The sequence below is a fragment of the Maylandia zebra genome, linkage group LG3 (genome assembly GCF_041146795.1).
Source record: "Maylandia zebra isolate NMK-2024a linkage group LG3, Mzebra_GT3a, whole genome shotgun sequence".
NCBI lineage: Eukaryota > Metazoa > Chordata > Actinopteri > Cichliformes > Cichlidae > Maylandia > Maylandia zebra.
The window spans coordinates 28,504,614-28,528,682 of NC_135169.1; the positions used below are offsets into that span (position 1 = coordinate 28,504,614).

At 43.0% G+C, this 24,069-nt stretch overlaps 2 protein-coding genes across 3 annotated transcripts; both read left to right on the forward strand.

The window, feature by feature from the left end:
- The first annotated feature begins 33 nt into the window (after positions 1-33).
- Positions 34-14,939, forward strand: cyld3 (cylindromatosis (turban tumor syndrome) 3). 2 transcript variants are annotated; one of them, XM_004563534.5, is made up of 17 exons: positions 34-129; positions 376-598; positions 1,084-1,201; positions 1,539-1,696; positions 4,693-5,190; positions 5,374-5,479; positions 6,755-7,215; positions 8,713-8,878; positions 9,032-9,173; positions 10,267-10,389; positions 10,845-10,936; positions 11,031-11,094; positions 12,440-12,638; positions 12,727-12,835; positions 12,921-13,039; positions 13,454-13,661; positions 13,745-14,939. In XM_004563534.5, exons 2-17 carry the CDS (start codon positions 431-433, stop codon positions 13,927-13,929), a joined length of 2,916 nt encoding a protein of 971 aa, XP_004563591.3. In that variant the 5' UTR covers positions 34-129; positions 376-430; the 3' UTR covers positions 13,930-14,939. The 2 variants fall into 2 exon arrangements, with proteins under 2 accessions (XP_004563591.3, XP_004563592.3); XM_004563535.3 differs by lacking the exon at positions 34-129 and adding an exon at positions 144-305.
- Positions 14,940-15,629: 690 nt separating this feature from the next.
- On the forward strand, positions 15,630-22,187 carry emc4 (ER membrane protein complex subunit 4). The gene is made up of 6 exons (XM_004563533.4): positions 15,630-15,782; positions 17,401-17,545; positions 18,277-18,391; positions 19,006-19,159; positions 19,236-19,396; positions 21,473-22,187. The coding sequence occupies exons 2-6, from the start codon at positions 17,442-17,444 to the stop codon at positions 21,506-21,508; spliced, it is 570 nt and encodes a 189-aa protein (XP_004563590.1). The 5' UTR covers positions 15,630-15,782; positions 17,401-17,441; the 3' UTR covers positions 21,509-22,187.
- The last annotated feature ends 1,882 nt before the right edge of the window (positions 22,188-24,069 follow it).

Sequence of the window (24,069 nt, forward strand, 5' to 3'; positions counted from 1 at the left end):
CTTCTAACTTGCTATTGGCCCCCGCCGGTGTCAGTCAGCCCGCTTCCTGCTTCACAGTATGGTTTGTTATTGCAGCGAAGCTCCTTTAAATGTGAGGGGAAATGTTGACGGTCGGAGCTCATGAAGTTGGTGAGTTTCTGATAGACGCCTACAAAACTTACAAAACTAACCGTGTGTCTTTGTCTGTTGAGGAAATGACGGAAAGTTAGCCTTTTGCCATTTCTTTTGACAAACCTTGAGTTTGAACGCCAGTGAGGAAAATTTAAACGTTACCTGCCGCTGCTACCACTTGGCCCGACAGACAGGTTGTTTCTTTTTTTCTTTTTAAACCCTCTTTACGTATCTTTTAATTAACTATTTTTCTCAATTTTTTAGAAAAATGAAGGGGTTAATTCGACTGTGAACCAGCCACACTTCACACACACGTAAGATGTCAGGGGCCCATGAGCAGATCAGGAAGCGCCGCCCCCCCAAAACGTTCTTGATCTCGACCGACATAAAGGTGCGCGACCAGCTGGAAGGTACCATTTCGCTACAGCGGGGGTTCATCTGCCAGGAGCAAGATTTGGATAAAAAAGGGGACAGCCCCTGGGTTAAGGTATTAACATATATTTGCATTCACAGATTTACACAAGATTTGACACATGGAGGAACTTGTTGTGTAGTGCTAGGAGGAGAGTCTGAAAGGTGCTACCATTTGTCAGCGTCAACTTTACTAATACAAGCTGTTTTTATTTCTCTTACTTAGAATGATTAAAATTAATTAACATTGGTGGAGTAATCTTGAGTATTTTGCGATAATATTTCGAAAAGACTTTTAAAGTGGTGTTTTTGTGCAATCTCAGTTAATTATATACATTATGCATCACTTGGGTGGCCCATGTCTTATGTTGCTCCTAACACATTCACTATGTTCCACTTCAGATTCGAGCATCCACCAGCCGCTGCTGAGTTCCTGCTTTTAAAGTCGTCAGACTTAAATTTCCTGTTGTTTTGTTCTTAATTTTTCTTTCATACTCCACACCACCATCCCTCCTCTCCCTGTTTCTTTCTCCCACATGTGTTTTTCCTCTTTTCCTGCAGGTGTTGGACAATGACTTCATGGGAAAAATAGAAAGGAGAGTCTTAATTGATGTCCCAACTGACCTCACTGGCTTGCTGGAGGCTGTTAGAGATCCAGAGGCTCGACTAAAACTTCTAAGTAAGAAGCAAAATACTGCAGATTTTACAGCTGCTTACTTAAAATGTGCTCGAAGCTTGATTTAACTCACTTTCTAAGGAGAGAGAGTTCAGATTTGTGTCTCTTAAGTGCTGCCAGTTACTCATAAGCTGCCCTGTTTTTACTGCACACTGTGCACACTGTAATGGCTGTTTATCGCAGTAATTGTAGAGCACACTGAAGCTTTTCTCTATTATAAGTACATTTATGGCCTGAAATGTGACCAAAAACTGTCCCAGAGGATGTTAATCAAATGTAATTAGAAGTTTGTAATCTGCTAATTATTTGTTTGTTTGTTGTATTGTTCTGTGTTTTTCAGACCAGCCTGGGAAGCTGCAGCAGTTGGCTTCTCTGCCGTCTGACTCCCCGCTGTGGGTCCAAATAGGTCAGCAGGATGAGCTGGCAGAGGCAGAGCTGAAGTACATCGGGCCCTTAACCAGAGGAAGCAGCGCTGTGTATTTTGGGGTCCAACTCAAGGTTGGCTTAATCATTGGATTGTTTGAATTTTCAAATATTTTAAGTTGCTTTAATCAGCAGTTTGAACTACTTATGCGTTGCATGGTATAGCTGATACTGTTGAACCTGCTTTGCGGTTTCTCACTACCTACAATAGCTGTTCGTTACCAAACCTGGGCAAAAAAAAAGATGGCAGCTAAAGAGCCAGAGTATAAAATCGCTAAAAGAAGAGACTTCCTGGGATCTTTTTTTTGACTCATTACCCAGAAGCTTCACAGGATCAGTGCTGATATTGCTCTGTGGGTGCTAGCTGTACACCAGTCAGCTACACTGTTAAAACCACCCTCCACAGCAGAATATTTACAGTTGTGGTCAGAAGTTTACATCCACTCTTCACTGGAATGAATGTCAGGGTAATTTTGGACTCATAATTATATCTTTCAGTTGTTCTTTTTTCCAGGGTGGGATAATTGTACAGCATACATCTTTAATGACTTAAAAAAAAAACAAGAATTGGGTGCACAAGTTTTAAAAAATGTTTGGATTTTCTCTAATATGCACATTGTCAAAAGTATAAATACAGGCTCAAATATATACATACACCCCACTAATATATATTTAAGGATCGCTTTGCAAGTTGCACCATGACCAGACTCTATTGGTACCCATCAGCGAGCTTCTGGCATTATTCTGGTTGAATGTTTGGCCACTGGGTGGCTGTAGCTCAGGTGGTAGAGCAGGTCATCTACTGATTGGAAGGTTGGTGGTTCGATTCCCGGCTTCCCCTAGTCTGCATGCCAAATATCCTTGGGCAAGATACTAACCCGAAATTGCTCTCCGATGCATTCATCGGAGTATGAATGTGTGTGAATGTCAGTTGTGCTTGTGCGAATGGGTGAATGCACAAGTTGTGTAAAGCGCTTTGAGTGCTCAGAAGAGTGGAAAAGCGCTATATAAGAACTAGTCCATTAGTCCACTGTTCTGGCAGAATTGGTAGAGTTTATTTAAACTTGTTGGTTTCCTGGCCAAGGCCCAGCTTTTAAGTGTAGTTCATAGATTTTTATTAGGGTTGAGATGAGAGATTTGGGAATACCATTCAAGAAGCTCAGTGTGAGCTTCATTCATCCATTCCAGTTTTAATGTGTGTTTGGGAACATTGTCCTGATGACACCCAACTATGTAAACTTTCAACTGTCCAGCTGTTTTGAGGGGAAGTTGAAAAATTTGGAGGGAGCCCTCCTTCATTATTCCATCCACTTAGGACAATGTATCAGTATCACTGGCAGTAAAACAGCCTAAGAGCATGATGCTATCACCACCATGCTTTACAGTTGTTACAGTGTTCTTTGGTTTGCATGTCTGACTATAAAAAAAAGTTCCCCATTTCAATCGCGTTTGAAGGTGTCAGTTATGGAGCAGGGGCTTCTTTCTTGGTCAGCACCCTCTCAGTGCATTGTTAGGTCACGCTGTCTTCACTGTGGACAGAAGCACTGGTCATGCAGCAGTTTCCACTCCATGTCAGGCTTGAGCCTTGGTGGCTCCTAAACATCCCGACCAATTTCCTTCCATCAGAGGTTTCTTGTTTTGTTTTTGTTTTTCCCATCTTCTGCCAGACATTGGCAAAATGGTGACACATCTGAAATCCTTGTACTTAAGTACAGGAAGAAATTAAATTAGAAATTAATTTTTTTAAACCTATTTGGAAAATATCCACTTTGAATGCTGGTTAAACATGTCGTCCATTGACTGTATTTTCCTCACATCAGATTACATAAAATAACCACTGGATCCTCACCCCTGTGTGTGAAATCAAGTGACCCACAGATATTTATAAAAATCCTTCCTAATGTTGTTCAGGTTGCCCCTGTGCTGCCAAACTATCTGCAGACCTTTGGGATGTGAACCTCTGGGAGTGTCCTATACCTTCGGCAGTGTGGTGTTGGCAGCTGATTCTTTGTGTCCTAAAGGTTGTTGTTGTTGGGTGAGGCCTCCATGGATAAGGTTCGTTCAAGCAATGCTTGATCAGGCTGCGATCTGGCCAGTTTGGACCTTGTTCATCTGACAAATGCTGTCACAGCCTGAGGCACCAGGTTGCCAGGTTCTGCAAGAGCTTCTTCCCACAGGCAGTCAGGATTGTGTACTCATTTTAAATACACATAATCATGCACTACAGACACACAATCCTATAATTGTTTGTATACATGAAAACACACAGTCATCCTCCACAATGCTTCCTTTTTAACTGTTGCTGGCTTGTGCAATAGTTTTGTTTGCATAACTTTAGTTTAATATTCATCAGTACAGACATTCACATATGATGACTAACCTTCATTGCTGTTGTGCTGTGTTTTCATATTTGTAAAGCTGTTGAGTCCACTGTGCAGTCCTCATGTCTGCTGCAGTAAAGTTGACTCTGACTTTGACTTGTAGCTAACTAAAATGAAATATGACAAAAAGATACAGGTATCAGAAATACAAATAAAAACTAGATGTGTACTCACTAAAATAAAACAATAGTACACATGAACGCTCTTCAGATAATTATGTCAACCTGTGTGAGGAGGCTTTGGTGTGACTTTAACTCAAGTGTTTATGTTGTAGTACTTGTTATTAGTTTCTTAAGTGTGTTCTATTGAACATTTCTAAAAAACAAAATAAATAAAAGTTAAAATGAACAGGGTGGAGACTAACCAAAGCTACATTTATCTGAAAAGAAACATTTGGAAGTTCATAAAAATAAATAATGTAACTCATTAATTCACACTTTTCCTACAGTGTGCTGTCCTGATGGGGAGGCTGCAGCCATCAGGGAGTGCCATTGCCAACAATAATCAGTGGCTGGCACAATCATCACAATTACTGCATACATAAAGCTCCAAAGTTTGCGAGCATAAAACTGCACCAAAATATCCGGGGAATCAAATCATAGGTTTATATACAAACCACAGATGTAGGAGCTGAGTTGCTGTGTCACTTGCAGTGTAACTATGTTAACTGTGTGTGTGATTGTCCTCCAGGGCTCAGCGGTGGGTAGGGGAAAAAGCAACGGCACTTACAAAGGCCAGAGGTTATTCACCTGCCCCGAAGCTTGCGCCCTCTTCGTCCCGGCCAGTCACATCAGGCCCCGCCAGTGGTCCAGCAGCTCCGAGGGACACCAGCGACCCCGTGAGCGAGAACACCGCAGCAGCAACGGTCACCATAGCAGCAATGGCCGCCCAAACCATTTTCAGCTGCCGCCCCAGCAGCAGCACCAGCACAGTCGTCACATTAGTTTCCACCAGCATCCACCCAACAGCTCTTCTCAGGTGTCCCCCTTTAGCATCCTTCCACGAACTGCAGACTCAGCACCCATCACAGCTCAAAACCATGTCCGAGGCCCTGCGTCACCCCCGCTGTTTCGCCCTGGTCAGCGTGTGTGTTTCCCCCTGGATGACAAAGTCTGTGCAGGGGAAGTGGTGTTCTGTGGGCCCCTGCCAGGCCGGGCCTCATCAGGAATGTACGTGGGAGCCATTCTGGTCAGTATGACCCATGAGAGAGAGAAGATGTTTGTTTGTTTGTTTGTTTTGTTTTTTTGTTGAAAATAGGACATGTTTTAACTGTTAGCAAAAAATATTTTCCCTCGCTTTGACGGTCTTATACAGTGTAATGGTGAAGCCGTTCTATTTGCATTTAATGTTTGACTCTGTGTTGTACATTAGGACACTCCTGATGGTAGCTGGGACGGGACTTACAAGGGAGAGAAGCTCTGCCACATTCCTTCAGTCCTTTATGGAGCGCTGGTGTCAGTCAACAAGGTTTCCTTAGGTAAAGCAGCTGTTTACACTCAGAAAGTTCAGGCCTCAGTTATTTCAGGTAACTCAACAAATTTAGATTTTAAACTTTAGATTTTAATCACTCTTCTTACCATAAATTGACTTCTATATAGAAAAATTTAATTAAAAAATGGCAGATTTAGTTCCAGTATTTTTCCACAATTAATACGGTCAAATGAGAATAGACCGAGAAACATAGAAACAATAAGGCTAACCTGCCTAAATTTGGCAGCTGTCCACATCAAGGTAATTTCCTTGTGCCTTTTTCAGCACTGCTTCCATTTTTAGATTCTGTGGTTGAGTCAGAAACACAAACAAAAAACCCTGTATTACACCTGACTTTGTTAACTTTTACAAACTACGCAAATCTAGCTTTTTTCTTTCATTACAGAAAGTAAGTCATTACAATACTTGTATTACTTTTGTGTTACCTGCATCACGTCAACCATATAAACCTTGGGCCTACATAACCACACAGTGTCTTAAGGGGGATTCTTTTCATTGGTTTACTAAGACGCGTTTAAACTGTTTACATGAGGTGATGAAATAATTTTGCTTTTCCCTCATAAACTGAAGTCACCAAGAGGGAAAAGACAAGTGCCTCTTTTCTGTCCACCTAACGTGCACAGATCGACCTGACAGCAGTTCTGGTTTCTTCCTGTTAAAAGGGAGTTTCTCTTTCCCACTTTTGCCAAAGCTCTTGCTCAGAGGGGTTATATGATTGTTGGGGTTTTCTCTGTATTATTGTAGGCTCTTTCACTTGCAATATTGTTTTTGTGATTTGGCACTATATGAATAAATATGGAATTAAAATGAACTGTGAATCAATACACTTCCTAAAATGAAACGAAGCTCGATAAGTCGCTGTCTTTTTTCTTTATGCTAGAAGAGCTAGAAAGCAGCAAATGACAACTTTGAAGGAGGCACTTACCAAGTTTACATCAAATTGTGAAGTGTTTTTGCTTGTAATGGGTCACTTGCCACATTTTTTTTTTGACCTCACCTTTTTATAAACATCTTGCAGAAAAGAAACAATTAACACCAACAATCACTAAGTAAAAGCAATACAGAGATGTGTAACTGAACCAAATGAAAACGCAGTCAAAACAAGGAATTGTGTTTTGTCATAAGGGCCGAGTGGACGTGAATGAGGGCTATGTGGACACAACTGTGTTTACACCTGAGCTTTGTAGAGACGAAGCGTTGCAGGAGCATAACAGTAAAAATAAACATCTAACATCTAACATCTTCACTTCTGCGTCCTCAGAACCAAAGTCCCATCGAACCAACCCCACTCAGAAATCTTCCAGAACCGTCCTGAAGGTGGCACTCCCCCCAGTTACTAAATCAGTCCCTGTATCGCCGCCTGCCTCTGCACCAAAGATAGCCCTGATGCCCCCAATCAAACCAGCACTTAAATCTCCCCCTCTGCCTCTGCCAAAACCCGCCCAGAAATCCGGGCTTCCTCCCCCTCCTCCTCTACCCCCTCCCAAACCGCAAGGCCTGACAGCCGGCCAGCAGCAGCACACCAATGGTACTCACGGACCCGCCTCACCGCTGAGGGCTCCGGGTAACGGTGACGACGCAGCAGAGAATGGAGAGGCAGGATCGGGCAGCAATCTGGAGGTCGGGTCGATGGTTGAAGTGAATGATCCGCCGCTGTTTGGAGTTATCCGCTGGATTGGATGGATAAACGGGATTTCAGAGCCAGTGGCAGGAATCGAACTGGTAAGGACAGTTTGTGCCTCAGTTTTTATTCCCTTATTGAGGTTGTACACTCATACAGAGTTTTCTACATCAGTTTTTTACTTCCCAGACGGATTGAAAGCAGTTGCTACTTATAACTGAATCATTGTTTTCTTATGCCGGTAAAGTCGTGTTAGCATTATTATTTAAACAAAAACGGGTTATTTCCATCACCACATTTGTCACCACATATCCTTTTTCATTATTACACAAACTTCCTGTTAACTTTTATGAGGGCAACGGAAAAGGAAGCCGCAGTTTGTTTACACTTAAGAAGATCATTCGCTCTTTGTTAAAGGATACCTTTCATACCAAGCATTCATGTTTCTGCATGTTCTCTTTTCAAAGAAACTGTTGGCAGTTCTTGTGGATTGATTCCTGATAAAGTCTTGCCTGTTCTTGATCCTGTTCTGTGTTCTGCTGGCTGCAGGTGGTCTGAGAAGCCTCTGCAGAAGTGCTTTAATGCTGCGTTTTTGGAGGACAGCTCCTATTACATAAATACTCTGTATATATTTTTCTTGTCACTTGATCCATGACCTCAGCAATTTTTTACCTGGCGGGTTCATGGGCCCAGTCTTTAGTTAGGAGTTTGAATTACTACAACATGATGTCCATTTTGTAAATTATCGTCCCATTAAGAGTGAAATAGGTCAAACAAAGCAGGGTTTGAGTTGCTGAACTCGCAGATTCAAAAGAGGATATACAAATGTTTGACCTACACATGCACTGAAAAGAAGAGATGAAGGCATCAGGAACTCATCAACTACTTAGCCCCCTGCACTTGAAGTTGCAGTATGCTGCTCACTGTCTGTGGTATCTGGTGGCCATGTGACTATGAATCACTCCAAGTATAGATTAGCTTAAGGTTATAGAGATAGATCTGCTATGTAGGAGTCTGTGGGGACTGACTCATCCTGAGAGACAGCCTCAAGTGCGCATTAGAGGTACTGCAGTTTTTGGCACTTGTGCTGTGGTTTCACCTTTTTGTTACAGAGGTTACAGCTTCAGCTACATTAATTGTTTGTTTGTTTTTTAATCTATAGCAGTTGTAATGGCGCATCAAGCATCAGTACAGAAACTGATTTCTTCCAGTATATTGTTCCAATGGATTCATTTTTACCATCAACAGCTGAATCAAATACTTTGTTACAGCAGCAGAGGAAACTTGGAGTTTGATGTGTGGGCTCTAGGCACAAATATGCCGCATATCACACAGGGGGGGTGATATGAGCCCCAGAGGGAGGATGTCTTTGATTTGCAAGGCAGGTCAGTACGTAGGGCTCAGGCTGCCTGCCTGGAGCAGGTCACAGGTTTCACTCCATTAGTTTAATGACCTCCTATCATGCTGGTTTGCAATAGGCTAATAAATCCCCACTGTGTGTGTGTGTGTGTGTGTGTGTGTGTGTGTGTGTGTGTGTGTGTGTGTGTGTGTGTGTGTGTGTGTGTGTGTGTGTGTGTGTGTGTGTGTGTGTGTGTCAGGAACAGGAGCTGTCTGCTGGAACGGATGGCAGTTACCTCGGGGAGCGTCACTTTCGTTGCCCGGCCAACAAGGGACTTTTCGTAAAGCTTCGCAACTGTAGACGGGACTCCAGATTCCCCGCCCCCGAGATGCCTGTCAATCAAGTGGAGCGATGCAACTCTATAGGTAAAGTAGGCTGTAATCTGACACAAGGCCACGCCAGCACCTCGCCGTCAAAGCTCTCTGTCTCATTTTTGCATACGTGCTGATGATCGCTGTTAAAGCAGCATTTATGACGCTCTGATATCTAATACCATCTTCTGTGTCTGTGGCTGCCAGCCTTTGCAGAGTGGGGCAGTGAGCGCGTGGAGGAGCACACTCCTCCTGTGGAGGGGGATGAGGCCCGGGAGCTCTACCAGGGCTGGAAGAAAGGCATCCAGGGTCACCTCAACTCCTGCTACCTGGATGCCACGCTGTTCAGGTAACATCTGAGACATTAGTTACTGTCCTACATCTCATAGAAAGAAGACTGTTGGTGTAAATATGTTGTTTTGACAAAAGCTGGTTTTTCAGATTTATACCAGATCTTTCAGATTGTTCACAAAAAGGCTGATAATGAATGTTTTTTGTCACTGTGATCTACAGCAGACATGCTGTGCCTCTGCTGTGTATACTGTTACAATACTGTACATACAATACAATACATATTAAATGTGACCATTAGAAGTGATGCATGTGACAGGCTTATTTCTGCTGCTGGATGAGGAAGAGAGTAGATATGACTAAGACCGTCATCTCACAACTCCGCCCACGTGGAAACCAGGGACTTAGAGGAAGGTCAGCAGTCTAAAACTGCTACCTTCAGTTGAACATATCAAAAGCAAAGACATGAAAGTGCACTCGCATATGATGTCACATGTCCGACTGTGGAATATGTTCAGTGTTATAAATATCTTGGAGCAGTTATTGTGAAGCTGTGTGCAAGAATGTTTGAGAAGGCTTCTTTTCTTCCACGTTGATAAAAACAATGATGATTTTATTTTATTGCGCTTTTACTGAATCGTTCTTATCTTTTTCTTCTTGGTGTCCTGGTTTGGATATTTACATGTAAAGAACAGAATATCGCTCAGTCAAATGGTGAAGTGGTCTAACAGGCTGATCGGTGAAGCACAGCTGAACCCAAGCATCCCTGCACACCAGACAGTTGCAGCGGTTCACTGGTTCGATTTCTTTTTGCACAGAGTTTTAGTTTCCTCCTTCTGGACAAAGATATCTGGTTTAAAAAAAGCTTTGTTTATGCAGCCGTCACGCAGATAAACAAATTATAGCTTTGCCAGTTTTGTGGGCTACATGATGCCCCAAATGAATTATTAATAATTCTCACTTTTAATATTTTTTGCATGATGTATATTTGTTGCATTGAGAGTGTGCACGTGAGGATGGATGATTCACCACTGCTGAACTAATCTACCTACAGGTAGAAATGAAGGAGCCTGGCATTAAATGAGGGGGTGCACCAAGATTCCACCCAGCTGCTTGTTTTAAACCCCACCTGTGTGCTTTTGTCTCCACAGTCTGTTTTCCTGCTGCAGTTCAGCTGACTGTGTGTTATTCTGGCCCACCGACCCTAAAACCGACCAGAGCTCCAGTCAGGCTCAGGACCTTCTACGCTGCGACATTGTCAACCCACTGCGGAGGTCTGTGCTGTTGTCACTGGTCATTGTTTGGTTAAAATGAACCGGGAGGTATGATGGAGGGACTGTTGTGCCCATTTCCTGTCTCCTTACTATCAGTTTCTGTTGTCACCATCTCTACAACAAAAACTGAAGTTTCTCTAGTGACCACTTGAGACTGGCTTTAAAACACGAGTCAGTGGCCATGGTTATCTGATAACAGTACTAACACTACTGCTACTTATCCAGAATAGTGACCTTTGGTATCACAAGCATGTGGAGTTTAATCCAGTGTTCTGTTTGTGGTCGTTAAACACAAATGTCATTCTAATAGGAGGCCCAAAAGGTTGCAGTCATTAAACACCACATGTTCACGTGTCGCTAGGCTGAAGCGCTCATAACTTTAGTTTGTGCTCACATTCTTGTTATATATCTGTGTGACGTGTCTGAGGCGCTCCTGTGCTGCCGTGTTTTTAAAGGTACGGCTATGTGTGTGCCAGTAAGACAATGGCGTTGAGGCGACTGCTGGAAGCTGCGAACAGTGATATGGGCTTCACCAACCAGGAGAAAGGTATGCAAGTGTTCTCCTCCACCAGGGACTGTGCTGCAAACATAGTTAAAGACTTCGAGGAATGCTGTCATACCTCTCTTGTTCTTTCTGTCAGATCCTGAAGAATTTCTCAACAAGCTTTTCCAGCTTCTCCGAGTCGAGCCGCTTCTCAAGATCAGGTAATGTTGCCGACACTTGCTGTTTTTTCTTTTCTTTTTGTCTGCATGGACAGTTTCTCACTGGACTGTTGTTCCCAGATTACCTGCACACAGTCATTATCACACACACAGGTTAGCTGTTGCATCGACGCGGTTGGAAGTTGAATTTGGATGACGTTTTTCCAACACTGTCGCTCTTCTACATTTCATGCATTCCTCTGTGAGAACACAACCTGCCACCAGTTCACTTTTGTTCAAAGGTGATGGAAATATTTGCCTGGTTGTTGTTTGTTGTTGTTGAAGTTCACACTGTCTAAATCTAACTAAAGGAAAAGGGACTTCCAGCCTGGAGGTCAAACAGACTGTGGCTCTTCCTAAAACTATTTGACTTGCCTCTTGTGTCTATAGTGTCCCTGTGAAGACTGCGTTCAGTGTTTTCATGCTTGTCCATGTTGTTATTTGCTTAGAGCTCCATGAAGTGTTTCACCTCCCTTTTATGTACTTCAGTGACTCAACGGATCTCAAACTTGACCTCTGACCTTGACTTCAAGGTCACTGTTATTCAAACTTGCCAGTGTTTTTTAATAGATGCACCTGTTTTATGAATTTGAAAGTCCTGTGTTGCACTGATCTTGAGTTATCGTGACCACGCGGCCCGCCCGCCTGTCTATAGTTGGCAGGGTAATGACAATACCCCATCAGTCTTTTATAGCTGAAGGGTAAAAATGACTGCAGGTCCTAAAGAGTTAATGCAATACTCTCATTGAACCCCTTGAATTAAAGCTGGAAATTGGCTCACATCTTGTTTGATTTAAAGTCTACTGTGAAGGCGTGCAGAGACAAACTACAAGGAAAATTGTTATTATCCAAATATTTATGGATAACTATATGCTTACACAGCCAAGCATCAAAGGTGGTCATTGTTGTAATGCCTGCTCTGTCAGTGTTTTAGGATTGCACCCGGTGGCTTTGTTCTGGTGTTAAACAAGGTCTCGAGGGAAACAATAACAAAGCAACACTGAACGAGACATGATCCACAGTGCAGCCAGAGGGCAGCATAATTAGACAGCTAGATCTCACAAGCTTGGCTTGCAGACTGCATTTAAAAACCGTACACACACACGCTGGTGTTTCATTGATAAAACCTGAAGCATAGACATGTTGGATGGGCTGCACCACACAGAAAACCACATGCTTCAGGAGGTAATATTTGTTTATGAATTCCACAACAATGTATCGAACGTTAAAGGTTTAGCAGTTAAAGGTCAAATTCAGTAGCTCGAGTTAGAGGAGCTGAGGCCTGATCATCACCTAAATCTTGAGCTCATTCTACATATTTAATTCCCTACCTTCTTCCTCTCCTCAGATCGATGTCTCAGCAGCCACAGGAGTGTCACCTCTATCAGCTCTTCCCTCCTGCCCTTACCCCCTCTCCTTCCTCGCCCGAGGCTCTCTCCCCAGTCAACTCCCCGATCCCCCTCTCCTCAGCGTCATCCATGAGGGTCGCCAGCGTCCAGACCCTGCTGGAGTCCTCCTTTCTCCACTCCGGCCTCAAGTTTGTTGAGGTGATAGAAATAAGCCAGAGATTTCACATCAATATGAGTAAAAAGGAGTTACTATATTTTCTTATGTGTGGCTTGATGTGCCCACCAGGCTCCCTCTTGCCTCTTGCTGCTCATGCCGAGGTTCGGGAAAGACTTCAAAATGTTTGACGCCATCTTGCCGACCCTCAGCCTGGACATCACAGACCTGCTGGATGACAGTAAGGACGATCACAGGGAGCGATTTGTTCCTGCTCATTGAAGATTTGAAGTAGCTTAAGTTTTATGTTCTCCTTTCTCTTGCAGCTCTGAGGCAGTGTACTATCTGTCAGGCTGTAGCCGAGTGGGAGTGTCTGCAGTGTTACGATGATGTAGACATCACTCCTGGACATCTGAAACAGTACTGCAAGACCTGCAACGTTCAGGTAGCCCTTCACTGCTTCAGGTTTATAGAGACATGCACCAAAGAGCCTCTGCTTTAAAGATGGAATCGTCTGCAGCAGTCCAGCTTAATTCAGCCCAGTGTTGTGGTTTTCTGGATCGCTGATACTCTGTAGACTCGCTCGGTACTCTGTACATGATACCAGATTAAGATTGTACCCTGTGCTGAAAGTTGGCTGCCAAATAAGCACTCTTATTTTGTGTCTTACTCTGCACTAAATATCAGATATGTTTATAACTGTAACTGCTGGATGCTGGTGCTTGCTCCTCACATAATCTCAGCACTCCACTCTGTCATCCAAGTATGGGCACTTGTGATTCAGTGGTTGGCTTCATGGTAGCTGCTGCCGCCTTTTATATACAGTCTGTGTTTTTTACTCATTGACTTTGATCACCAGGTCCACAGTCACAGGAAACGAGCGTCCCACAGCCCGGTGAAGATTGGCGTCCCCGGGGAACAGTGGACAGGCCCCCTGCACTGCACGCGACAGCGAATGTCTCTCTTCGCTGTGACGTGCATCGAGACCAGCCATTACGTGAGCTTCGTCAAGAACGGGCCCCTCGACACCGACTGGCTGTTTTTCGACAGCATGGCGGATCGGGAAGGTGAAACTCAAACACGATAACCGAATCTTACATTCAGCCAGCGAGGAGCACGCGCTCACGTTTCTCCATGTGCTCTCACACAGGTGGAGAGAACGGCTTCAACATCCCCCAAGTGAAGGCTTGTCCCGAGGTGGGCCGCTACCTGAGCTTGTCAGAGGAGGAGCTGAGCAGAGTGGACCCCAGCTCCTTGAGGGAGGCTGCGCGTCGCCTGCTCTGCGACTCGTACATGTGCCTGTACCACAGCCCCGAGCTCAGCCTGTACAAGTGACACGGACACTCAGCACAGACGTGCAGACTGAAGTGGACGTGTTGTCCTCAGGTTCTTCCCTTCGCACAGCTGTCTGAATAAAACGTGGCACTTCAGAATATCAGGTGTAACATGAAATCTGCCTTATTCTCACCATGACCAGCATTTTTTTTTATTACTCCCTCCTGTGAAGTGGGGTTAGAGACTGAAGTTCCCAGTGAGACGGGAATGTTGAAGTGCAGCTTCTTTTCTTTGTGGGTAATGTTAGACACACAAACTGGCCTTCATGTACAGACCCAGGAGGTTTTTTGTAACAGAAACTTTGCTCATCACCCTGAACACTCTCCAGAATTGGCTGCCCGCAGCTTCACACACTCAGAGATGTAAAAATAGCAGATGTAGCAGCAAGAGTCCAAAGGTTTTTAAGAAGATGGTGTAAAACAGCAAAGGTTAAGCTGGTTGACGTTTGTTATTGGGGCTAATTTTTTGGGTCATCCATGTTTAAAACTGCTTAAGTGCCAAACTGCTGCAGATTTATGGCACGGCCTTAATGTTCACATCTTCTGTATATCAGGAGTTGCAGTTTGTCTACAAACAAGATGCACTTTAAACTCTTTCGTGAAGTGTTGCCCAGTAAAGGACGACAAGTGGTGAGGGTCTGAGAATAAACCACCGTCCATCCAGAAAGCAGTCAGCCATACTTCCACACTTCTACTGTGCCTGTTGAACAAAGAGCCTTATGTTTAGGTAAAGAGCTGTGTACACTTGCCAACCTGCTGGTGAGTTTACCTGTGCCTTAATGATGCTCTCACACTGTATGAAACCACTGTGCCTGTAACATGTAACACTTGTACTCTGCACAGTTCAGTTTGCACTGCTTTATTTACACGTCAGTTCATCTGTATATAATAGCATTCCCTGTAACTGACAGCACAGATTGCACATTGATGTTTAAACTGTTAGATTGCTTACAGGTTCTTTAATGCAATCCAGCTACACGCAATGAGAATAAAGATTTGATATTGTTCCTATGTCTTAGTGTTTTTGCCTTTTTTTTTTTTTTTTTTTTTTTATTGTTCAAATTTGTCAAGAAATCTAAAACATGTGGGACATGTCCATCTATCTTCTTCTGGTTATGGTGGATTTAAACCAGGACCTTTTTGCTGTGAAGCAAAAAATCCACACCGCTGTGCTTCCCAACTCTTAAACGGCTGAGTGAGAAATAATCATAATTTTCCCAAATCTGCTCCTTAAAAACATGGGTTCTGTATATTTTCTATACGTTCTTCCAGTGAAGCTTTCGCTAAATAAACTATAATATATAATATTTAAACGGGAAACGACAAGAAACATTATCAATATATCAAAATAAAACAAAAAATCACTGACCCATCATACCTTTAACACTGTTCTGTGGATTTTCTCTATCGACCACAAACAGAACACTGGTATCACAAGCATGTGAAGTCTACATTATATATTATATTGTCTACACCGCCTGGGGGGAAAAACTGCCGTTCAATTTTCCTCAAATTAAATAGTCTTACCACAATTAACCATCCATGTTATTTAAATGAATATTCACTTTAAGTCTTCTCCGTATATGGTAAATTTTTTTAACCCGCAAATTATTTTCTATAACTTAAAAAAGTAATTATTATATTTTCCCCTTGAGGAAATATTTTATTTTATTTTAGCGGACATATGACGTAATATCCGTATCAGCAAACTGCGTCATCATTTAGAGCCCCGGAAACGTCGAGAGAGCGACGAGGGGGTTATCTAAACCTGAGCGTACGTCGGAAGCTTTGACTCTTTCCGTTAAAACGACACCGATTAAAGAAGCTCCTGAGAGTGTTGGCTGTTTCTGTAAGGTACAACATTTTTTGAAATAACGCTCCGCTGCCTCGTTCACCTATAACGTGCTGCTTAGTGACAGCGCTGTGAGGCGCTGGTGACCTCCTGCTTAGCTTCTGGTCGGCTCGCTTGTATTTATAGCTGGCAGTGTGTTGAGTACACACTTGAACCGTTAATGTTAGCTCTCCGGGAAACTGTGCTTAGTGTTTTAGGTCTATAACAACAGAGGTGGCCGCTGTTAGCAGGTGCAGAGACACCGAAGCTGTTCCGACATTTTATCTGCAGAAAAAACAGAGAACTGGCTGTTATCCCAGGATCGATCTGTTACAGAAAGAACAGGTTGGAGACAAACTGGGAACTCTGATAGTAATAATTTATGTTGTTTAGGGGCCATTCCTCTGTTAGAGCATGTAGAGATCACAGTGTGTTCACACAGTGCTAGTTGCAGAGTAAGGTCTTCTCTGTTTCTCTTATTATTTTTTATATATTTTATTTATTGTTTACTCTATTTAATTTGTAAAATATGTGTACACACACACACACACACACACGTAGAAAAATATTAGTATACACATCCAGAAATGCATATACTATTATATATTGTACATATATTTATTAGTTTCAGATGTAGCCATTCTTGTATTTTGCTTGTTTACATTATTGTATTCTGCACAACTCTGTTGCTTGTGAAGCTCGCACACAAGAATTTCACTCACATGTGCTGTACCAATGTACCTGCACATGTGATGTGACAATAAAAGTGATTTGATTTGATTTGATTTGATATTTGACAGCATTAAAACACACACACAAGGTGACAGGTCACTGGTCACTTTATTAGGTACACCTTTCTTTCTCCATTGCCCTCAATACATTAGACAAGTAGGAATGTCAAGACATCCTGCTGAAGTTCAAACTTGAGCATCAGATAAGAAAGTAAGTTGATTTAAGTGATTTTAAACGTGGCATGCTTGCTGCTGCAAGACATGCTAGTCTGAGTATTTCAGAAAATGCTGATCTGCTGGCACACAACCATCTCTAGAGTTTGCATGGAAAATATGTAGCGAGCCAAGTTCTTTGAGTGAAAATGCCGTGCTGCACTTAAAAACTAGACAACAAAAAATGTTGCCAGGTCTGATAAGCCTCCATTTCTGCTGCGACGTTCAGATGGTAGGGTCAGAGTTACCAGTAAACAGCATGAAAGCATGGATCCATTCTGCCTTTATCTGCAGTTCAGGTGCTGGTGGTGTAGTGGTGTCCATAACATCTTCTTGGTACCAACTGAGCATCTTTTAATCTATTCTGTGAAGATTTAAAACAGGTCTGAAGTGACAGCGACTGTATAGCTGCTGCTTCTGCAGTAGTAAAGGTGGCTGTGTGTGGTTAAGGCAGTGTTGCCTGTGTTGATGGATTTGTGGGTTCTATTTTCCTGATTAAATGTAACATTACTTTATAATAAGTGGTTAAAATGTTTTCCTTTTGGGGAAGATTAAAAGGATGAAACCTGTTCGATGTCTGAAATCAATGACTTCCATTTATCGACTGGTGTTTTATTCTCATATTTTGTCTTTGGCTTAACAGAAAGCTGCACAAGCCTTTTACGTCTGCAGTTATTTATGCATCCTATCTGTGCAGGTGCTTTCTGTCTCCGAGGTCCAGCAGTGTAGTTGGTTGCCATGGCGTCTCCAGGAGGACAAGGAGGAGGAGCTCTGTCAACAAGAGGAGGAAGCGGTGCCAGGAGGATGAAGTGGGCTCTGGAGCTGAGCCTGGGCAACACCAGGTAAATGGAAACTGACACGTACCCTGAACATTTGTCCACACCACCAGGAGGTGTGGACTAAAGCTCTGGCGTAGAGGTGAGAGTAGTGCAGGTAACAGCTCTGTCCAGGTGATCGAATTTACATGTAAGATATGATTCTGGCTTTAATGAATTATTAAACAACAAGTCTGTTATCCTGTAATGGTTTCACTTTTCGGCACGTCCCTTTCAATATTTCTGCCTCCCTGCATTACCAGACTGCTGTGTTCCAGGTGTAATTAAAGTTGAAAAAAGTCCATTCAGTTCAGTACAGGTCGCTGCTTTTATTTAAAGTTTCATAAACTGAGAATTTAAGTAATTGTGTTACATTCAGTATGGCTCAAAATCTTTCCTGGCAGGTAATTGTCCCATTCCCAGTGAACAGTTTGGGAGTGTGTCCTGTCTAAACTTAGAAGTTGTACATCGAATGCTCATCTTGATTCAACGCCAAAGGGCATTTGTGTCTCCTGCTAGACTTAAACTAGCAACCTTTTACTTATGTCCCGCCTAAACTACAGATTATTTCTGCCTCCAAACTTTTTAGAAATCAGCTAATCCAGTTTCTCTTTGTTTACCTGGGCGTCCTCACAGTGTGTGCATGTGGGCTTTACACTCTTGTCTTGAGTGGTTTAAATGCTGATATTAAATTAAACGGCAGAGCTTATGAGACGGTGAATAAAGGTTAAATCTGGTCATTTTTATTCCCGCTGCAGGAGCCGCGGTGACCGGCAGGGCGGTCAGGGAGATGTGGTTTACCCCATCGGCTACTCTGAGAAACCGGTCCCCGACACCAGCATCCAGGAGACTGACAAGAACCTGGTGGAGAAGGTGAGAAAAGCTCCAGATACACACATTTTCCCTCCTGTTCGAATGGTCCCAACCACCAGTCTGTGGATTTAATGTCTATTTAACTTCATAGGTGAAGCTACCATTGCTGAATTAGTTATGCTTTACTTTGTGAGAAATAAACACAATAACAAATCTTTTTACAGTGACCATCCAGATTTTGTTTTTACTGTAGTTTTATAGTTTTTGTACTAGCTTTATAATGACTATAATAACCATGGTGTACATAGTTATTCTGTCAAACATGTGGAATCAGTACTTTGGGCAGAAACTGGATGTGGATTTTGGAACTGGCACAGAGGAGAGTCTATGTGCCTTCTCACAATGAGCGGTCAGCCCGTACTTTGGAATAGGTGCCTTAAAGACAGTCGCTTTTATTTTGATAGGACATTTAAAACGATAGGACTACAGTCAAAATGTTTCCTCACAAGAGTGTTAGAATGAAGGTGATCTGCTTAGAATGAAAAGAAAAGAGCTCAGTAAAGAAAGCGAGGCTTAGTTTTGGGTGGACGTAAGAGGGTCTTTAGCAGGGATTTAAATCAAACATGTGGTACTTGGTCTGACCCCGCCCACTCTCTCGTCTTGCTGTGGTGCAGAGGTGCTGGGACGTGGCCCTTGGGCCCCTGAAGCAGATCCCCATGAACCTGTTCATCATGTACATGTCGGGCAACACTATCTCCATCTTCCCCATCATGATGGTGTGCATGATGGCCTGGAGGCCCATCCAGGCTCTCATGTCCATGTCTGCCAGTGAGTATCCAGCGCTCGGACACCGTTTATGTTCCTGACCGGATGCTAACTGCTCCTTTCATTCTCTCTGCCTCAGCCTTCAAGCTGTTGGAGAGCTCCAGCCAGCAGTGGCTCCAAGGCCTCGTCTACCTGATCGGAAACCTCCTGGGCTCGGCGCTGGCCATCTACAAGTGTCAGTCGATGGGACTGCTCCCGACACACTCGTCCGATTGGCTGGCATTCATAGATCCGCCGCAGGTAAGGTCGTAAACGTGCAGCAGGGATAAATAGTTCTTCAAATTGATACCCTAACTGTATCTACTAAAAATCTAAGATGAGTTTGACCTTGACCTGAAGGCCAGAGGTCAAGTTTTCTGTACATCTTGTATATGCAATGACTTGAACAAGGGCTGAGATGCAGATTCTATAATTGATACCATAGATGTGTGTACTAGGAGGCTGACAGGTAGCACTGCTGGTACCCAGTGTTTTTAGTAATAATGATAGTAGTAATAAGAATGGGTATAATGGTAGTAATAGTAAAAAATGATAATAAATGATGATGTTAACCTTTAGAATTGTCCCTTCTGTTTAAGTGTAAAGTTTAAGTACATTCATATTTATAAAACTTGTCTCAGTTTGTCCACAAAGAAATCCACCAGCACAGCCGATGTTTGGGCTTAAACTTTATTAAATTAGATAAAGGTTTCTGCAGCTCATTACCCCAAATTTCTGTGGACCCCCTGCTTACAAATAAAAAGGGAAAGCTGTAAGTGGTTTGTTTACAGGGGAAAATAAAAACACCTCATTGTTTGTCATGACGGAGCAGTACAATCTGCCACTGAGCAGATTTTCACACTTTGTTCACATTTTGAGTAATTCTAGTTAAAAATACAGCCAATAAAATGAGGTACAGAGTCTGACACAAGCTTTCCATTAGCTCAGCTTTTGGCTTCATCGGACTGTTTGTTGATAAAAGCTGCTGTGAGCAGCGCTACATGTTTGATTTGGCAGATTCTTTCTAATGCAGCCTTTGAAGGGATGTGTGTGGAAGTGGTGACCCTTCACTTGTTCTGTGAATGTGTGAACCACTGCGCTGTCTGCCAGAAACACAATACCTGAAAAATGGCCCAGTAGGTTTGGTCTGTAAAGTAATTTTTTCATGTTTTCAGGCTTTTTGGCTTCTTCATTAAGTTCTTATAAAACAGACGTGTCACGATCCTCAACCTGCTGAACTACTGTTTCTAGCTCAGTAGGGGGCAGAATTGGCTTAGTTTCAAATTCTCCTGAGGTCATGGAAGACACCTTGCGTTATCAATGATGTATTTATTTGGTCGTCAGAAACATCTTTGTAACATGCAGGAACAAATAAAATCTTACCTTTTTAATGTTAAAATACCTCAGAGTGGGCCTTTGAGGGGTGACTGCACATAAACATCAAACAGTTAATGCTGAGAGTCTGTTTCCTTCCTTCCTTCACAGTGTGACTGAATCATTTGCAGGTCTGCTTGCAAGTAAAATGATTGCAAGTTGGTTTTAGGTGCAGTAAGCAAAAGTTCCCTGATGTGCTCTGGGGAGGAGATGCACATCCTTCTGGATTTCCCTCAGGAAGAGTATGCAATGTCCCTGAATCAAACATACGGAGCTAGTTGTGTGCACAGCCGGAAGTAACTTTGTTACCAGTTTCACTTGGTATTACCCAGCAACCTCCTGCAACCACTTCCCAACCAGTTGGGGAATACAGATTTTTTTTCCTTAGCAAACAAAGATTGCCTGATGGTTGCTAACTGGTGTGTAGGCCTGTGTGAATTAGAAAACAGTCAAACTTGGGCATCATTTACCTCTTTACCCCTTGAAAGCAGACTTTGAGTAACATCTGAAGCTCTTTTCTGAACTGAGTGGTTTATGTCATATTTAAGGCCTGTTTACGGGAGATATGACTGTTTGCATCAGAAGTTAGTGAGGGTGGTGTCTGCCTGTGGAGCTACCCAGAAAATATTCTAACGGTGGTCAAAGCACCTTTTTATTGATATATGCTGAGGTGTCAGAGGGGAGGTCTTCAGATGTCGGCTGTATAACTCCTTCTAGTGTCCACTCATTTTCCAGCTCGCAGTGTTTCAGGCTTCTTTATTTTCCTGTCACAGTGACAGCCACGTGTTCCTGACTATAAGAGCTTGAAACCAGCAGCTAACTGCCAATTAATTAAGTATGGGTAATTAGTTTAACCGAGTAGTGTTTCCCAGTTTTAGTGTTTCAGTTGTCACACAGGTCCCTGCGGTGTTTTGTCACACTGGTTACTGCCTCTCACTGTACCCACATTTGTCTTCTCCACAGAGGATGGAGATCATGGGAGGAGGGATGGTGTTGTGAAGAGGACCACGTGTGCATGCAAAGGATTGATATGTTGACCTTCAGAGGTTAGATACTGTAAATACTCCACCTGAGCCGCACCACCGAGGCCGCCCGGCAAAGCTGACATGGAGGAAAATCCAGCTGGCTTTTTTTTCCCGTCCTCAGCAGATCCAGGCTCGAGCGCGGCAGCTAAAATGGCACCGCCAGGGTTTCATCTCACACACACACATACACTATTTGCCTTTTATCAGAGAAACGTTACTTCCGCCAGCTGCTCTGCTTACGTTTGCCGTCACCTCTGACGTTCTTCTTTTCTTAAAGCCAGCTGATCATCATATTTACTTCTGTTCAACTACTGTAATTTCACTTGATACTTCACATGCTAAAAATACGAGATTATCGACAAGGTTATTTTTGGAGGGTAAACATCACTAATGGCAGAGTGTTACCTGTAACTCCCGAGGGAGTCCCTGGGAGGAGGTCATTTCTCATGAATAGTACAGTAGTTTTCTTTTTTGTTTTCTTCCATCAGTCGTTCAGTTTGTTGTGAACGCTTCATTATGTTAACATGAACTCACCAAGCTAGCCCACAGCATTTACTCACCTGTTTAATTTATAGGTTTGTTTAATTTATGCAGATTAGTTTTTTCCCTATGAAAATATTCTAGGAAATAAATCCTTATTGGTTGAATTCAAATGAGTTTGGATGTTTGATTATTTTTGCAGTGGTTTTTTGGTAAGTTGTTTCATGAAGATACTTAATGTTCAGTGGAATTACACAGAAACTAAACTATAAAACTTCTAATGAAGGCTGTAGGGGTGGCAGAGCAGGTCAGCCACTAATCTGAAGGTCGGTGGTTCAATCCCAGGCTGCCTCCTGGCTGCATGCCAAATATCCTTGGGCAAGATACTAACCCCGTGTTTGCCTACTGGTGGTGGTCAGAGGGCCCGGTGGCGCCTGTGTCCGGCAGCCTCGCCTCTGTCAGTGCGCCCCAGGGCAGCTGTGGCTACAATGTAGCTTGCCATCACCAGTGTGTGAATGTGTGTGAATGACTGAATGACTAAAGCGCTTTGGGGTCCTTAGGGACTAAGTAAAGCGCTATACAAATGCAGGCCATTTACCATTCATGTTTTTGGTGATTAAGGTGTGAACTACTGGGGACCATGTCAGACTTTGGGTCTTCTTGTCCAACATGTTTAAATCTGGAGGGAAAAACTTCAGTTTATTTGCTCAGTTATGACATTTTTCAGCCATAAGCACGAGAGTTGTTTAATATGTCAGAGTGATATGATATTACACAATATGACTGGTTGCAAGAGAAAAATGCACACCTGAAGGCACGGCCGATAAGATTGTTTTTAGTCGGATATTTACCGCACCCTGTCCACAAACCCAGTTCAAAAGGTCTGAATCTGATTTAGTTTGTTGGATTTTCTGAGATGTCACAAAGCCTCCCAAGTCTCTTTTTGGTTTTTTCAAATGTTTGTCTATCATAGTCATAAAGAACACTTTAAAGGATTTCTGGATTTATACTGGGGTTGGCTTCAAATGTTAATCACTTTCAGTTAAGTCCCACTGTCCTGAATGTTTTCAGAGATCCTGGAAATAAATAACCTGAACCACAGTCATGAATTCACAGAGGTAGCAAAGATATTCCTTTAATGTAACTGGTTTTAAAAGATCCTTCAGTGAGATTAGTCTCCGGTTCAGAAGCAGAAACCACTTTGAATTCATTTTAACTGTTTTGGTGTAAATGAAGGTACTGGTTGGAGCAGAAGCTCCTGCTGGGTTAAAGTCGCTCTACAGCCCCATCCAGCTCTCCTTGTGTGACGGCCTGTCTCAGGAGAACTCCTCTATACTCTTGATATACCTGACTGTGCTGCAGGAACTAACAAAAACACTAACAGAGTAAAACCAAAGAACATCACATTAGCTCCTAATCCTTCTTTTACCACCTGGACCACTTTGGGCTTCACCTTCTACCTCTTATATATGTATGTACACACTCAACTGGCTTCTTTCCCCACACCTTGGTGGAGGGATTCAGAAAACCACTGAAGCCCCATCCTGGAGCCAGGCCTGGCAGGGAGCTCAAGGGAGAGTGCCTAGTGCCAGGGTCTTACCCCATGAGACCCAACCGGGCCCAGCCTGAAGAGGAGACGTGGGCTCACCACCTGCTGTAGTGAGCAGGATGCGTGGGTGTGTGTCTGCTGGCTATCAGGACATATACTTATAGGTCCCTGATGAGAAGATTAAAAATGTGTGTTTTGTTAAATCATATATGTTTAAAGGGAAAATAAGAAATACATATATATAACATAAATGATACCAGTAAATAATTTTAGAATGGATGCTTCAGGCTTCACACAGAGCCGTCTTGGTGAATAACATTTATGAGCCTGTTTTGAAAGCAGGCCTTTACAACGTGCTTGTATCAACATTTAGCCAATTACAGGAAGTAAGTATCAAAATAAAAGTTCAGCTCAGCCAGCAGTGAATTTCAACTCCCGTCTTTGCCTCATTCCAAACTTTTCCATTCCTCCATTCCTTTTGCTTCTTCTTGTGGGTGTGGATTTAT